The sequence below is a fragment of the Microtus oregoni genome, unplaced genomic scaffold (assembly GCF_018167655.1).
Source record: "Microtus oregoni isolate MIOR12 unplaced genomic scaffold, Mior012 000008F_ref0000371, whole genome shotgun sequence".
Lineage (NCBI taxonomy): Eukaryota > Metazoa > Chordata > Mammalia > Rodentia > Cricetidae > Microtus > Microtus oregoni.
The window spans coordinates 56,717,103-56,731,942 of record NW_024543067.1 but is presented as its reverse complement, the minus strand read 5'-3'; the positions used below and the strand labels follow the sequence as shown (position 1 = coordinate 56,731,942).

The 14,840-nt window shown below is 49.6% G+C and overlaps 1 protein-coding gene across 2 annotated transcripts in view; it reads left to right on the top strand.

Annotated features, from left to right (window-relative positions):
- Ubash3b (ubiquitin associated and SH3 domain containing B) overlaps nt 1-14,840 on the top strand; it is a 144,773-nt gene that overhangs the window by 97,558 nt on the left and 32,375 nt on the right. Inside the window, exons 2-5 of one of the 2 annotated variants that reach the window (XM_041657679.1) lie at nt 7,678-7,731; nt 8,471-8,657; nt 11,587-11,785; nt 14,622-14,791. In XM_041657679.1, the coding sequence (XP_041513613.1) occupies nt 7,678-7,731; nt 8,471-8,657; nt 11,587-11,785; nt 14,622-14,791 (610 nt within the window). Of the gene's footprint in view, nt 1-7,677; nt 7,736-8,470; nt 8,658-11,586; nt 11,786-14,621; nt 14,792-14,840 lie in introns of both variants that reach the window. The other variant, XM_041657678.1, reaches the window with a different exon arrangement.

Sequence of the window (14,840 nt, the reverse complement as noted above, 5' to 3'; positions counted from 1 at the left end):
CAAGAATGTGTATACACACATGTGATGAGGAGAGGTCAACCTCACGTGTCGTTTCTAAGAAGCCATCCGTCTTGTTTATTGAGACAGTGCCTCTGATTGGCCTGGAACTCACTGAGTAGGCTAGGCTGGCTGCCCAAAGAATCCCAGCTGTCTGTGTTCTGCAGCTCTGGGATGACAGGCAGCACTATGGCTGGCCTTTTGGGGGTTTTGGTTGCTTGATTGTTTTTTTTTAACTTTTTTTTCCATCCATGTATGCTTGCAGGCCAAAAGAGGGCACCAGATCTCATTATAGATGGCTGAGAACCACCATGTGGTTGCTGGGAATTGAACTCAGGACCTCTGGAAGAACAGTCAGTGCTCTTAACCTCTGAGCCATCTCTCCAGCCCCTGTTGTTTTGTTTTTTTTGGGGGGAGGGGGGTAAGATTTATTTATTACATATAGTGTTCCACTTGCATGTCCGCCAGCAGGCCAGAAGAGGGCGCCAGATCTCATTACAGATGGTTGTGAACCACCATGTGGTTGCTGGGAATTGAACTCAGGACCTCTGGAAGAGCAGTCAGTGTCCTTAACCTCTGAGCCATCTCTCCAGCCCTGTTTGTTTGTTTTTAAACGTTAATTCTAGGGTTCTACTTTGAGCCTTTACATTCACGCTACAAGTACTAACTACACTACCATCCAAGCCCCTCACTTAGCAACTTACAAGGCGACCAAGCTCAGCTGTCGTTGTCACCACCTCAGACACCATCTGCTCAGCATGTTACAGCAACTAAGACTTCGTCTGACGTGTGAAGGTTCCTGTCTTGAGCCCCCAGTGTCCCTGGTGAGCTTCGGGATAGCAATGGTCCCTTCACTGTGCTGGGGCAACTTCCTCTCTCCTATATCAGGAGGGGCAGACAACCTGTAGTTTGTCAGGAGCTTGTAACGGTACTCAGTGAGATGTAAAGTCTTTCCCACTTCCCCAATCCTACTTTTCTACCAGAAAGAGAAAAAAAAATTGGAAGGTCAGCCCGATTCCTCTGCTCTCAAGGTGACTCTCAGCCTCAGGCACAATGCTGAGCTGCCCCAGGGCTGCACAGATGCTCAGCTCAGCCCACAATTCCTCCATGCCCCTGACATTTTTGCCTAAAAGCCACCTCCAAAATAAAAGGAGTTTATTTTGTGGCTGTGAGTTTGCCTTGTATGCACAAAGCCCTGGATTCCAGGCCCAGTACCCCACAAATGGATTCCCACAGCCACGTGGTAGCTCATAACCATCTGTAATTCCAGTTCCTGGGCATCCGATTCCTTCTTCTGGCCTCTGTGGTCACCAGGCACACATATGGTACACCTATGTACACGCAGGCAAAAAACCTATACAGACATACATAAAACCTGCTTGATCGCATATCCTAAACTCTCACCATCAGGAAGGACAGGCCAAGAGCATCATAAGTTCAAAGTCATCCTTGGCTGCACAGTTAGTTGTAGACCTGCCTGGGATAAGTGAGGCCCTGTCCTCAGAAAAGCCATTGTTTCACACAGACGATGCTCTGAACGTATCTCTCCGTTGTCCCTTACAGCAGCAGGGGCTTCACTGTATGTCTGGACTCTCCTGAGAAACAGAATTGACTCCACCTATGTTTGCCTAGAATGGCACAGGCTGTTAAACTGATTTTGAGCAAAGAGTCCTCTGATTAATTGGGCCATATTTTAATTCAATTAAATGTGTTAGATGTGAAAAAAAAAACTTAACAATTGCTATCCTGCAGGTTGAGAATTTTTCTTTTACATCTCAGAGTTCATATTAAATATTTCTAAAATGTACTGTTGTCTTGGCAACATGGAGAAGAGATATAATTAATTTAATTCTGGTTATATAGGGCATTTTATCCACTAGGAGGATTCTGCACTTGCCCTTGTGTCTTCTCTGTTCTTTTGAACAGATAACTGGAGCACAAAGACTGGGGGTGGGGGCAGGGGCTGAGACTGTATTTCTGTCTGAGAGCTACTCAGAGTGGTCTACGGTACAGCAGGGAAAAGCGTCTCTAAGCCCCACATCTGAAATCCAAAAGGCTCCAAACATATTCTGCACTCCTCTGAGTACCATGATGCTTTGTGTCTTCAACCATTTTGTATTTCAGGTCTTCTTCAGCTTTTTGGTGCTCAACCATCAGTCTATGCACGTACCCTCAAAGCCAAACGCAACAAAATCAGAAGCACTTCTGGTCCCCCTGCATTTTGGATAAGGGTGTCTTAGTCGGCAGTTGAGAAGTTCAGTGAATTCGTTTTGTGTTCACTGAATCAAGGTTTTACTCTTTTGAGGGAATGCGTTCTGCATATTTCCTGCTGGTGTTTACTATTGGTGTCGGGCAGCTGAGTCATAAGCTCTACCTCTGAAGGCATGGCTTACCACAGGGCCTCAGGGCTGGGCCAACCTGTCTCCTGTGTTAGGGGTGTGTTCAGTGTTTATTAACCTTCATTGTCACTCAGTTAACAGCAGAAGATCATCCCTGGACAGGAAAGTAGGTGTCAGTTGTAACTCAAAAGACAGACAGAGAGAAGTCACAGGCAAACTGAGAAGCAAAGTTTCAGGTACTGGATGTCTAACAGCAAACTCCACAGCCTCTCTGTTCGTGACCCCTGGCCTGGCTATTATCTTAGAATACACCCTGAAGTCCTGGCCCGTCATCCTTGCCCCACAGCTCCCTCAGAGCTGTCTCCACCATGGCCTCAGCATTCAATGTCTTGCAATGGCAAGACAGCTTTGCGAAGCACCTCACCCTTTCCAGCACCCGTACCTTTGGACATCCTGCTTACTTATCTATGAGGCCTCTACGGAACTCGGACTGCTTAGGGCACTGATGAGAAATAGGATCTATTTATTAAGCACTGCACAATGCTCTGGCCTCTGCTGCTGTCACCTCCTGGTGGTTCTTCGTTTGGTCCTCACTCTGTCTTATAGCAATTGTCAGAACTCCAGCTGCACAGAGATGAAGGCTGAGGGAATGTGGTACAGCCGATGCTCAGAGTATGGTTGCCTTGAGCTGGCAGCTTGTGTGGTGTCCAGTGAATGAAGACCATCACTGTTTTCCTCAAAGCACGTTAAAACTGCCCCTGGCATCTCTGCGTTTAATATGCTATCCTAGGGTAGCCTGAGTGCGTGACTCCCCACTGTAGAGGCAGACTCCCCCTTATCTGAGCTCCTTGGCACAGTGCCCACCTCAACCACAGCCATTCATGTTCCCCTCTGAGAAACCATTTGTAGGTCCTCTTCCTTTGTTTGGTTTTTGCTTTTGTTTTTCTTCTTGCATGTCTCTCGCTGTGTGAACCGTCTGCCAGCAAGGCCATTGCTTTCTTCCTCTGCACATCCTGCAGGCCCTGATAGGTGTTCCGTTCAAGGGACCTGAACTAGCAGGAGGGTCTCAGCCCACGACACTCCACAGAACCAGGGTAGCAACTGAGGGGTTCCGTGAGCAGGGCAAGAAAATAGGGGACCTCAGTCAAGTCCCAGTGATTATGCTGCTTGAGCTTGTGGCGAACGTGGTACCCAAGGGTGGGAGAAGATTGCAGCTTCCCTCAAAACACCCAAGATCTCTCATGGTTGTGTTTCCAGCTTAGCATGGTGCCTTCACAGCCGTTCTCAGCCTGTAGATTGAATATCAGATGTACTGCATCCTTGATATTTACATCATGATTCATAACAGTAGCAAAATTGCAGTGATGGAGTAGCAACGAAGTAATTTTATGATTGGGGTCATCACAGCATGAGGAACTGTGTTAGAGTCACAGCTCTAGGAAGGTTGAGAACCATTGGCTCGGAATAATGTGGAGTATGTAGTCTGGGAGGGACTTGAGAGCAAGGTACCTTGTGGTGTCTGGAAATCACACCAGCCTGGTTCGGCCAAGAAAACCAGAGGGTGTGGGCCCTCAAAGATGCCCACCAATCAGAAGGCAGCACTGCAGACCTTTGGCTTGGCTTCCGCTTTCATTTGATTCCCTGCAGAGTTCCAGGCAGGGGTGTTGGATTTGGAGGGATGGGAGGACAACAGAAAGGAATAAGGGAAGAGCCTAGGAGAAAGAGAAGGACTGAGGTGAGGGAGGAAGGGGAAAGAAGGGAGACAGACGCTGCTGTTGCTGTTTGTCACAAGCAAACCAGTGGGAAAGGTACTTTGTAAACCTCCTTCTAAAGCATGACCTTGGGGCATAACCTCCACACCCAGAGATGTGAAGCTCCTGGGAGCTGGGAAGAAGGGAGGGCTCCCAGCAGAGCAGACCACAGGTGTCTGGTGTGACACTACTGGTTCCTCCCAGTGACTAGGGCCTGCACAGTGGCCTGTTTGACCTGTCCCATCAGCCTTTGCTTCAGTGTCACCTGAGTTCATCTCTTTCCTTAGTCAAGAGACTTGGTGCTGTCTTTCATAGTCAGCTACAAATGAATGTTAGATGTGAGTTAGGACCGGAATGGACCATGTGACAGAGTGTCAGGAACTCACAGGTTGTCCCACTGGTCTCAGGTGAGGCCATCCTACAGCAGTGCCCTGCTGAGACTCGAGGGCCGGACTGGACTCTCCAGGCTGAAGGGGCAGCTCTCTCTTTGCTGAGGTCTCAGCCCTCTGCAGCCCCCGAGTTGCTCTGAGGGGAGCAGATGCTTGGCTGTACTCGGCACACTCCCACTTGCCCTTGGCGCTGGCCCCAGGGGGTGGGCCGTGGGGGTGGCGCTCTATGGCAACTGGCTCTGCGGCTGAGCAGAGCTGGAAGTCTTCTGCCACTGTTCCGTGTCTGTCTGTTCTGTGGGCAGAGTTCTGGGAACAGGCTCAATCCGCATTGTAACCAGCTTGCTTTGGGCCTCTAGGCTCCGTAGGAATGGGGTTTTCCCTTCCTAGGGAATTTCACTCCTCTGCTTCAGGCATATAAATACTTTCTAGAAACCTTTAGAAATCCATTTAAGGACCAGCGGGTAAAGGTGTTCACTACGAAGCCTGACAACTTGAGTTTAATCCCTTATGGAAGGAGAACACCAACCCCTGCGAGTTGTCTTCGGAGGGGGAGCTGGAGAGGTAGCCGGGCAGGTAAAAGCATTTGCTGCCCTCCGGGAGGACCAGATGCTTCTTAATTTCTAAGCTGGCTCACAGTCATCCATAACTCCAGTTCTGTGGGATCCAATGCAGTCTTCCGATCTCTGCAGGTACCAGGCGTGAACGTAGTACATATACATGCATGCAGATAAAACATACACATGAAGTAAAAATAAATCTAAAACAGAAAGGTTCTAAAAGGTTCAACACATATTTCTTCTAGAAAGTTCTCTCTCGTGGCCCACGGCCCTTTGTGCTGTAGCCAGCAAAGCTGACCCTCGCTAGATGGGGCGTGTTAAATGTGATGCCTTCCACGGAATGAAATCCTTCCCTCTTGTCTCCCCCAGAAAGAACTGTTGGGGTTTCCTTAACCTTTCTCGCAGACTTATCATACTCAAACCTTCCATTATCTCCCTCCACTCTTTCCCTTTGAACCTTCTCCAAAACAAGCCTTTTAAGTTAGAGAGACCGTAATTTAATTAGATCTCTCATTTCCAGAGGATTCTTATGGCTCCTCCAAAGAAATAAATTAAATTTCAGTCAGAGGTATTTCATGGGGGGAAGGGTGCAAGAAAAAGAAATTGGATGCTTTATATAAATAGCACATTGTCTAGGTGAAAATGAGTTTTCCTTATTCTGATTGTTTTTGGGACAATGAGTCCTTTGGGGGACATTAAATCCTTTCGAGTTTCTAGCCTTCAGCTCCTCACAACTGGCGGCTTTTTGTGTATAGGTGTCTTCTCTACCTAAGATAGGGAGGCAGGGGTCTCAGCCTGGGGAGTACCTTTCAAAGGTAGGGAGGGTGAGAGGCTGCCAGCCTTTTGACCAGCTCCCTTTCTCAGAGACTTCCTCTTAGTGAGTAAGCCTGTCTTTCACAGTGCTCATCCAGGTAGCTGACCACAGGCAAGCCAGGCTGGGAGGAAAGGCAGGCCTGACTTAGCTCTCAGCTGGCAACAGAATTCTAGGCCCTGTGCTCTGCAGGGAGGATGCTTTGGAAAGAGATTTCTCCCCTTCTCTCCACTGGAGCTTCCCTTGGTAGACTGAAGAAACTGGACCCTCAAAGGATGTCTCAGGCCCTTCCCAGCCTGACCCAGAGACTCCCCCAGTACTCGTGGTCCTAAGTGGTCCACAGAGGTGTCACGAGAGAAAGGAAGACCCCGGTGCCGCAGGCGAACAGGAGAATACCCGGAAGGAGTGACAGTTCCATTGAATCCCTTCCCTTCTCCCGAGGACCCCAAGTCAGTGTACTGGAAGGGGGACGAAGATGATGACTTATTGATGACTCCTTTTGACAGTGACTGGCCACCTGTGATGTGTCCGTGCTGCCCAAGGCTCCATGTACATCAGTCAGCTCACATTCCATGACAGAGGAGAGGCGCTCGGTGTCTTCCACCATGACAGCCACCACTCTCTTCCCCCAGGAGTCAGCACCCTCCCGTTCACAATGCCCCTCTTTGGAGCAGTCATTAGACTCTGTGTTGTCACGGTTCTCAGGCTTTCCCTCCATTGCTATTGCTATTGCTGTTACTGTTACTACTACTACTACTACTACTACTACTACTACTACTATTGAGAGACGATCTCACCATGTAGCCCTAGATAGCCTGGAATTCACTATGAAAACCAAGCTGACATCTGCCTCCCCCAGTGCTGAATCAAAGGTGTGCACCACTGTACCCAGCCCCCTCCATTCCTCTTGTTCCCAGTGCTATCAGATAGTTAGCTTAAAGCTCCTGTCTTCCTGCCTGCTTGGCTGAATTCCATGGGGACAGGGACCGTGTAAATATGGTTCGCGGCACCCAGAACAGTGCTAATGAAGCAGTTGGGAGTGAGAAGCAACTTATAAGCCCATGTGCATGAATCCATGGAAGCGTGGGTCAGCACCAAAGCTGGCTATGAACCCAGAACTCTATGGCTCTGGCAGACCTGGCCTTGCAGTGCTCCCAGAAAGCTTGTGTGCAGGGCTTCACTCCTGTGAGTCTCCTGTAGGAGCTAGCCCACCATCAGGAGGGCCGAGAGCAGTCTCTCCAGAAGTAACCAATGGTATTCCGCCATCTCTATTTCATCCAATATCATTGGTCCCCAAAGATGTCTGTAAAATTGGAGATAATGGATCCACCTGGGTGGTTGGGGAATGGAAGAGGAGGAAGTGAGTTTATCCAAGTGTCTCCTTAGCGTTTAGCTCCACCTCTCCGAGTCCATAGGCTCCGCCTCCTCACCCATCCCTCAAGGGCTATGAGTAAGACTCAGCTCTGTAGTTGGGGGGGGGGGATCTAGGTCATTGGAAATGAGTGGGTGAAAATCGAGGAGGAGAAGTGCAGACATGACAACTTTTAGGGAAGCGAAAATAAAACCCTAATGTGGAAACCGAAAATAGACGGTTTGGGATGTCAGGCTGTATGCAAATCCGATGCTAATTGTGTGGAAATTAATGATGAACCCTAACTTCCATCTGCCTTTCTGTGACCCTTGGGGAGCCCTTGCCACAGGCATCTTTCCTATGCCACCTAGCAATGCTGGGAACACAACTCTGATGTCGCCCCCTTCCCACTCCTCCCCAGTGAGAGAAGCTGAGAGGAAGGCTAAAAATACCAACAATAGATATTTGATTTCTCTCTGCAGGCAAAAAGCTCTGGCATCCACGGGAGGAAGAAGCGTTCAAGCAGCATGTGACTGGTTGGTATGAGATAAATAAATTGAGAAGATAGCATGTAATTAACTCTGAGTGTCTGTGAGGAGTGCGGCTGTGCCATCTTTTTCTAATGGACCTTTCCAGGAGGGGGATGAGCCCAATGTGACAGGCCCGCTTGTCAAGTCGCCTGCCTCCTCTGCCCTGGCCCCAGGGTGTGTGTATCTCCTTGGATCTGTTTTAAGGCTTTCAGAATCCTCCCAGATAGAGGCTCACATTATCTAAGCCCTGCCAGTCTCTTCAAGATTCAGTATCCGTATGTGGAGGCCAGGCTGACCAATTAGAAAGCTGTCCTACTTACTCGTTTGCCAGGATGTCACTCCCAAGAGAAGCCCACAGGCCACCTTCCTGGAGCTGCTTTTTGCTTGGAGGTCCAGGAGCTCCAACACAGACGGAGCTGAAGGACAGAGTGTGTACAGGGAAAACACTCTGTGGGGCCGAGATTTGGAGTTAACCCAAGGATGCTTCCTGGAGAGCAGCTTTGGGGTTTTTATAGGGAGTTGTGGGATGAGGAAGCAGTACCACTCGCTGGAGAACAGAAGTCTCTCTCCATCTGAGAATTGGTTGGGAGTGTAAGCTTCGAAGGGTGGATCTTTCTAGCACAAATGGAAATCCTTGTCTGTGTAGCCCTGGGGGTGGGAAGTGTGGAGAGGGATGGGCCTGCCTCTTCTGATCTTCCTTATGCACTGTTCTCCAGTGATGCTTTCTTGGCTCTCTCTCTCACAGGTTGTTCTCCCATGTTGGTGACCCCTTCCTGGATGACCCCCTGCCGCGAGAGTATGTCCTCTACCTCCGCCCAACTGGCCCATTAGCCCAGAAGCTTTCCGACTTCTGGCAGCAGTCCAAGCAGATCTGTGGGAAGAACAAGGCCCACAACATCTTCCCCCACATCACCCTCTGCCAGTTCTTCATGGTGAGCTATATCGCATCTCCCCCTACCCCCAGCCCCCAGTGTCCCAGACAGCCCCGGGGACCTGGACTGAAGCTAGGAGCTGTTCGAGAAGACTAAGGAAATGTTCAAGAGCTCTTGGCACTGGGTGGACCCCCCCAGGGGTCAGTGTGGTCCATAGTGAGGGCCTCACCCCAGTTGCTCACTCCTGACATCTGCTGAGGCCTGGAGTGTCCAGGTTTAGTGTGTCAGGACAACCATGTGCTTCCACAACCTGAAGGACAAGCCTAAGCCATTGTGGGTGACACTCTGGCCTGGCACCTGAACAGCCATTGACGTAATTTCATATATGCTTTCTGTCTACTCGGTCCACTCTGAGGATAGGAGTCACAGTCTCTCTCTCTCTCTCTCTCTCTCTCTCTCTCTCTCTCTCTCTCTCTCTCTCTGTGTGTGTGTGTGTGTGTGTGTGTGTGTGTGTGTTGTTTCTCAGAAGCCATCCATGTACCTTGTCATCTAATCTGGAACTCATAAAGGGGTCTAGCCTGACTGGCCGGCCAATAAATCCCAGAGCTTCTCCTGTCTCTGCCTCCCTGATGCTGGGATTACAGCCCGTACTGCCCCACCCAGCTTTTTTACGTGGTTCTGGCAGTGGAAATCCACCTCCTCATGCTTACACGGCATGTACTCCTCATGAGCTATTTTCTTTTCTTTCTCTTGTTTTGAGACAGAGTCTCATGTAGCTCAGCTTCAAACTTGCAGCATCATGGAGGATGACCTGAAACCCCTGATGCTTAAATTCCTGATCCTCCTGCCTCAGTCTCCCAGGTGCTGTGATTACGGGCATGTGACACTGTGGCTGGCCAGCTCTCAGAGCAGGGAGGGCAAGAAACAGGGGGAGGGGCACAAGATAAGTGGGTTACAGACAAGAAAAGTCTCTCCGCCTATGTGGACAGCACCATGGGGCCTTACTAGAGTTTTCTAGAGACTGAAAGATAACCCTCGCCCGCCACAGTTCCTCATCCACACTCTGCCTGTGGAGAAGCTTATTTAGGGGCTAAATCAATCCTCCCTCCCATGATGTCTGAAGTACACGTCATCTGCTTCCACTCTCATGTAAATGGGGTTGACCTACCCACGTGTGTTCCACACGAAACAGGATGGTAGCCTCTTCAGAATACATTTTGCTTTTTTTTTTTTTTCCGAACGTGGCCTCCGTTCGTGTGTGTCTCAGGTAGAAGACATGTTCCTAACCCCTTGTCTCTAGCAGCTCACTCTGAGAATTAAATCAACTGTCACTTCCTCTTAGTCATGGCAGGATCTTGCAGAAAAGCATTCAGAGTTTTGGAGACTCATTCTTTCTCCCAGCCCTCCAAAGAGGGTAGGTGGATGACATCACCACTCCCCAGACTTAGTCTTCCTTTTTCCCCACGATCGTGGAAGTGGAGGTGGAGACAGCAGTTGTCTAAGGAGCAGTGGAAAGAGCGCTGGAGGCTGTGTTCCTGTGTCTTTGCTTGTTGCCCCCCACCTCCCCACTGTCACACACACTTCTTCTCCTCCTTTGGCTCTCAGGCATCTTCCTCTGTCTACCTCTGCCTTACTCCCTTGCAAAAGGGTCTCTTGCTGATCTGGAACTCACTTGGGGACAGGGGAGGTAGGCTGGTTGGGTAGCCAGCTATCAGGCTCTGGGTAGCTCAGCCTCCCTGTGTTGGGCTTATGAGCATCTCCAGCATGCCTGACTTTTTATGTGGGTCCTGGGGATTTGAACTCAGGTCCTCATGTTTGCAGAGTAAGTGCTCTTTCACAATGGGCTGTTTCCCTAGCTCTGTCTCGTTTTTTTTCAAGGTCAGGAGTCAGGGTCTCAGGTATGCCAGGCTAACCTAGAACTCAATATAGCTGAGGATGACCTTACACTATTCTTCCCTTCTTCAGTGCTGGGTTTTCAGATGTGACCACAATATCCAGTTTATTCCCTGCCCCCACACAATTTTAAGCTATTGGAGGTGGACTCCTCAGCTTCCCAAATACTAGGCAAGAATTCTACCAACTAAGCTATGTCCTCTGCTCTAACCTCTAGGGTTTTTTATACATTTTATGTTTATAGGTGTTTTGCCTACGTGTATGTCTGTGCACCATTTTCATGCCTGGTGCACACAGAGGCCGGAGTAGGGTGTTGGATTCCCTGGACCTGGCATTATAGACTGTTGTGAACCACCATGTGGGTGCTGGGACCCAAATGTAGGTCCTCTGCAAGAGCAACAAGTGCTCTTAACCTCTGAGCCATCTCTCCAGGCCCAAGAACTTTTTATTTACTTGATAGATTAGAGCATATAACATGAATGTTGAATATATGTGTTCATTATAGAATGTTGATTGAGCTAGTCCTATATACATTACCCGTCATCGTTGTTTATCTGTGATAAGAACTTGACTAGCTCCTGCCTTCCTCTTCTTGTTTTCCTTTGGGTTCTGTGGATTGAGTTCAGGGCCTCTTGCACACTAGGAAAGAACACTTAACACTGCACCCTCTGTCCAACCCTAAAGTTTTCTAGTACACAGCACATTGCTTCTAACTTTTCTTACCATGCTTTTGTTTACCCCTCTGAAATTGTGTTTCCTTTAACGGACATCTCAAAGCCAATCCTGGCTTCCATTTTCTGATTAACCAATCAGATGCCATTCTGGCAAGGTTCGCAGGAGCCACCATAGAGCAAGGGGAGTGGGCAGAGATGTCATGATGTACCCCTTAGCTTCATTTGCCCAAGGATAATAATCAGTGTCTGCATCATTGAGAGCCTGCGGCTCTTCCCTCCCTGGTGGACAGTGGTGCCAGTTAAGTAATTGTATGATCAGCCTCAGCTCTCTGGGGGCAGATAAAGTGCTCAGTGCCAAGGGGCAGCGGCAGGCTTCTCTCTGTCCTGGGCTGTAACGAAGCCAGCTTGTTTTCCATCCCTAGTGCGAGGACAGCAAGGTGGATGCACTGGGGGAAGCCCTGCAGACTACTGTCAGCCGTTGGAAGTGTAAGTTCTCTGCCCCGCTGCCCCTGGAGCTCTACACCTCCTCCAACTTCATCGGGCTCTTCGTCAAGGAAGACAGCGCTGAGGTCCTCAAGAAGTTCGCTGCTGACTTTGCTGCAGAGGCCGCGTCCAAGACAGGTAAGCGCCCACGTTTATCTGCGTCATCCTGGATCCCAAGGTCAGAGGTCAAAGGGGCAGGCATGGGAATGGTTGTGTGGCAATCACCCTACAAAGAGGAAAGGATTTATTTTGGCTCACGGTCCCACAGTTCTCAACCAGTGGTGGTTGGCGCCTGGGTTGAGGCAGAATATCACGGTAAGGATACATAGAAGAACAAACCTGCTCACCTCAAGGAGACCAGAAAGCAGTCTGCAGTAATCCCAAGGGGCTGGGGTCCCAATGTCCTCTTCAAAGGCACATCCCAAATAACCTAAGTTCTCCCTATAGGCTCCACCTCTTAAAGATTACACCTCCTCCCAGTAGTACCACAGGTTGGTGACCAAGCCTTCCACATATGACGTATGGGGACTTTTATGATCAGATGGTAACTTCTGCAGAGGAGCTAGCTGGAGTTGGGAGGTGAAGGGATCATGTGGAAATGGACCCGTGTGGCAAAGCATGCCTGGCATCCCTTGTGACATGTCACACTTCTTTCTGTCCTGCTGACCTACTGAGGAGCCTGCCCATGGCTTGTGTCATGACTCCCGGGGACTTAACTGTTCCCACTGAACTATAAATGTAACCCTTTGTAGTGTCTCCGTCTCCTCCAGCCAGATCTAAGAGAGCCTGTTCTCATCCTCTGTGCTTCCTACCCTTGCATGCTTTTATCTGGGTCTGACCACTCATTCCGCAGCGCAGGGCACAGTGGAGCAGAGCCGCTTTCTAGTAGATCGTGAAAAAAGTCCTCAAGTTGAAGAGGGTTGGCTCAGAAGATTAGTTTACTGTACAGTTTATTTTGAGATAGAGTCTCATGTAGCCCGGGCTGGCCTCAAACTTGATGCGTAGCTAAGGCTGGACCATGCATTTCTGACCCTGTGCCTGGCTCCTGGGTGCTGGGATTCCAGCTGTGTACCACCACATCTGGTTTTCCCTGGCCCTGGGGATAGAATCCAGGGTTTCGTGCATAGGCTCTGAACTGAGCTAAGCTACATCCCCAGCCCCTGAGTCCAAGTGCTGCATGAAAAGCTGGGAGCACCCCCAGCCCCCCAACCACACATTTAGGAATGACAGGAGACAGGAAGACCCACTCCAAGCCCCAGAACTTACTTACTCCTTTGTCTCCTAGACTTCAGCAGTATTTATATTGCGTGTGTGGCGTTTCTTCAGAGAAGCCCCCACATTGACCTTGGGCCCGAGGAAGAGTGTAACCAGAAGCCACTGCAGAGCTACAGGGTCACAGTACATGTACTCTTCAAAGGACTGTGGATCCTTAAGACACTGGCTGTGGTTTGGGAACCCCTTCTGAGAGCCCCTTTCTCCCACGGACCGGCCTTGGGCTTACTAAATTCAATGGAGAGATGGAACATTGCAAAGAGATAGACTAACAAAGAGAGAATCTCCCCCATTGTCCTTAAGGACTTATTTTTATTTGAAATCCCCACTAGCTATTATCAGCCCACTATATCACTGCAAGAACTAACACAAGCCCCATATTCCTTTTACATGAGAAGAGCGGGACTGTGGCTGAGTCTTACGGCGCATATGGAATAAGAGACAGTCAAAGAGCTTGTTTTCTGTGTAGGAGACTGCTAGTCCCTCTCCTCTTCCTGAGAATCTACTGCCACCAAGAACTTGGTGGTTTCACGGCTCTGTCCCTGTGGTGCTCCCTGGTGGTGATCTGCGGAACTGCATGGCCCTGACCCAGCTGGTCTAGCTTTGTGAAAAGTAGGTCATTATGTCTTTGCCCTAGAACTAATGCCTGTGTAGTCGAGAATTACTGGTTCACCCAGATTCCTCCAACGAGTATATTTAGTGTCGCTCTTCATTCTGGGTGGCTCGGGAAGGCTCAGCCGTGTGCAGTCATTTCATCAGCAAGTGCTAAAGACCCAGAGTGTGGGTAGCGAAAACACGAGCACCTGTCCCGTGGACTCACGCCACAGAAACACCCTGGAGTATAATGGAAAAGGCCCAAACCCAGAAGATCGGCTTCCTCTGCTATATCCTTTCATTTCTTCCAATTCCTTAATTTCTTTTTGTTGCGTTTTCTTCATTGTTCTACCTGGGAAGTAAACAGTTGTTGCTTGTGTAACATACAAAGAGGAGATCAAACACTTCGCTCCTGTTAGTAAATTTGTTCTGCTTTATATTTAGCATCTTAGAATAATGGTGTACATACTTCAAATGGTCCCAACCCAGAGCGCTGTCACCCCAAAGGGAGATTTGCTAATGTGAAAAGTGGATTGGGTTGCTGTGACATTGGGGATGCCCGGGCATCCAGTGGGTAGGAGCGGGGGAGGCTGCCACACTCTATAACAGCTCCCTACGAAGAACTGTTCACATCAGTGTTGTTAGGGAGCCTACTTTATACTGCGAGTGTCTCTGCCCTCCTCATTTTTCCACCACATTCCCGGAATCCAGGACTCTGGATCCCAGACAAAGACAGTCACACCGTTACAAAACCTGCTTTGTATTTCCACATCAATCATGTTGGCCCTTTAGGTCCCCGTTTTTCTTCGTCTGAATGGTGGGGTTGGTGATGAACCCTAGACCTGTCGGGAGGAGTCAGCCTAAAAGATTAACCGGAATCCATCCACAGCTCCTGAAGAAAAGCCATCTGTCATGTGGCTTTTTATCTCTGGAACAGCGGGTTGATTCGGGGCCTGGGATCCACCCCTTTAATCCACTGCTGCCCCTCTCTTCTTGGTTAGATGGGGAACAGGGCGTCTCGGGGCACCTTTCTGTGCCCTTTCTTCTGTCTCCTGCCTTGCTGCAGTTTCTGCATTCTAACCCCCGAACCCCACCTTCCCTTTTTCAGAAGTGCACGTGGAGCCTCATAAGAAACAGCTGCATGTGACCCTGGCATACCACTTCCAAGCCAGCCACCTGCCCACTCTGGAGAAACTCGCCCAGAACATCGACGTCAAGCTTGGGTGTGACTGGGTGGCCACCATATTCTCTCGGGATATCCGGTTTGCTAACCACGAGGTAATGTTTCCCTGTAGCCCTGCCTATCCCCGGGCACAGGGAGGGCTAC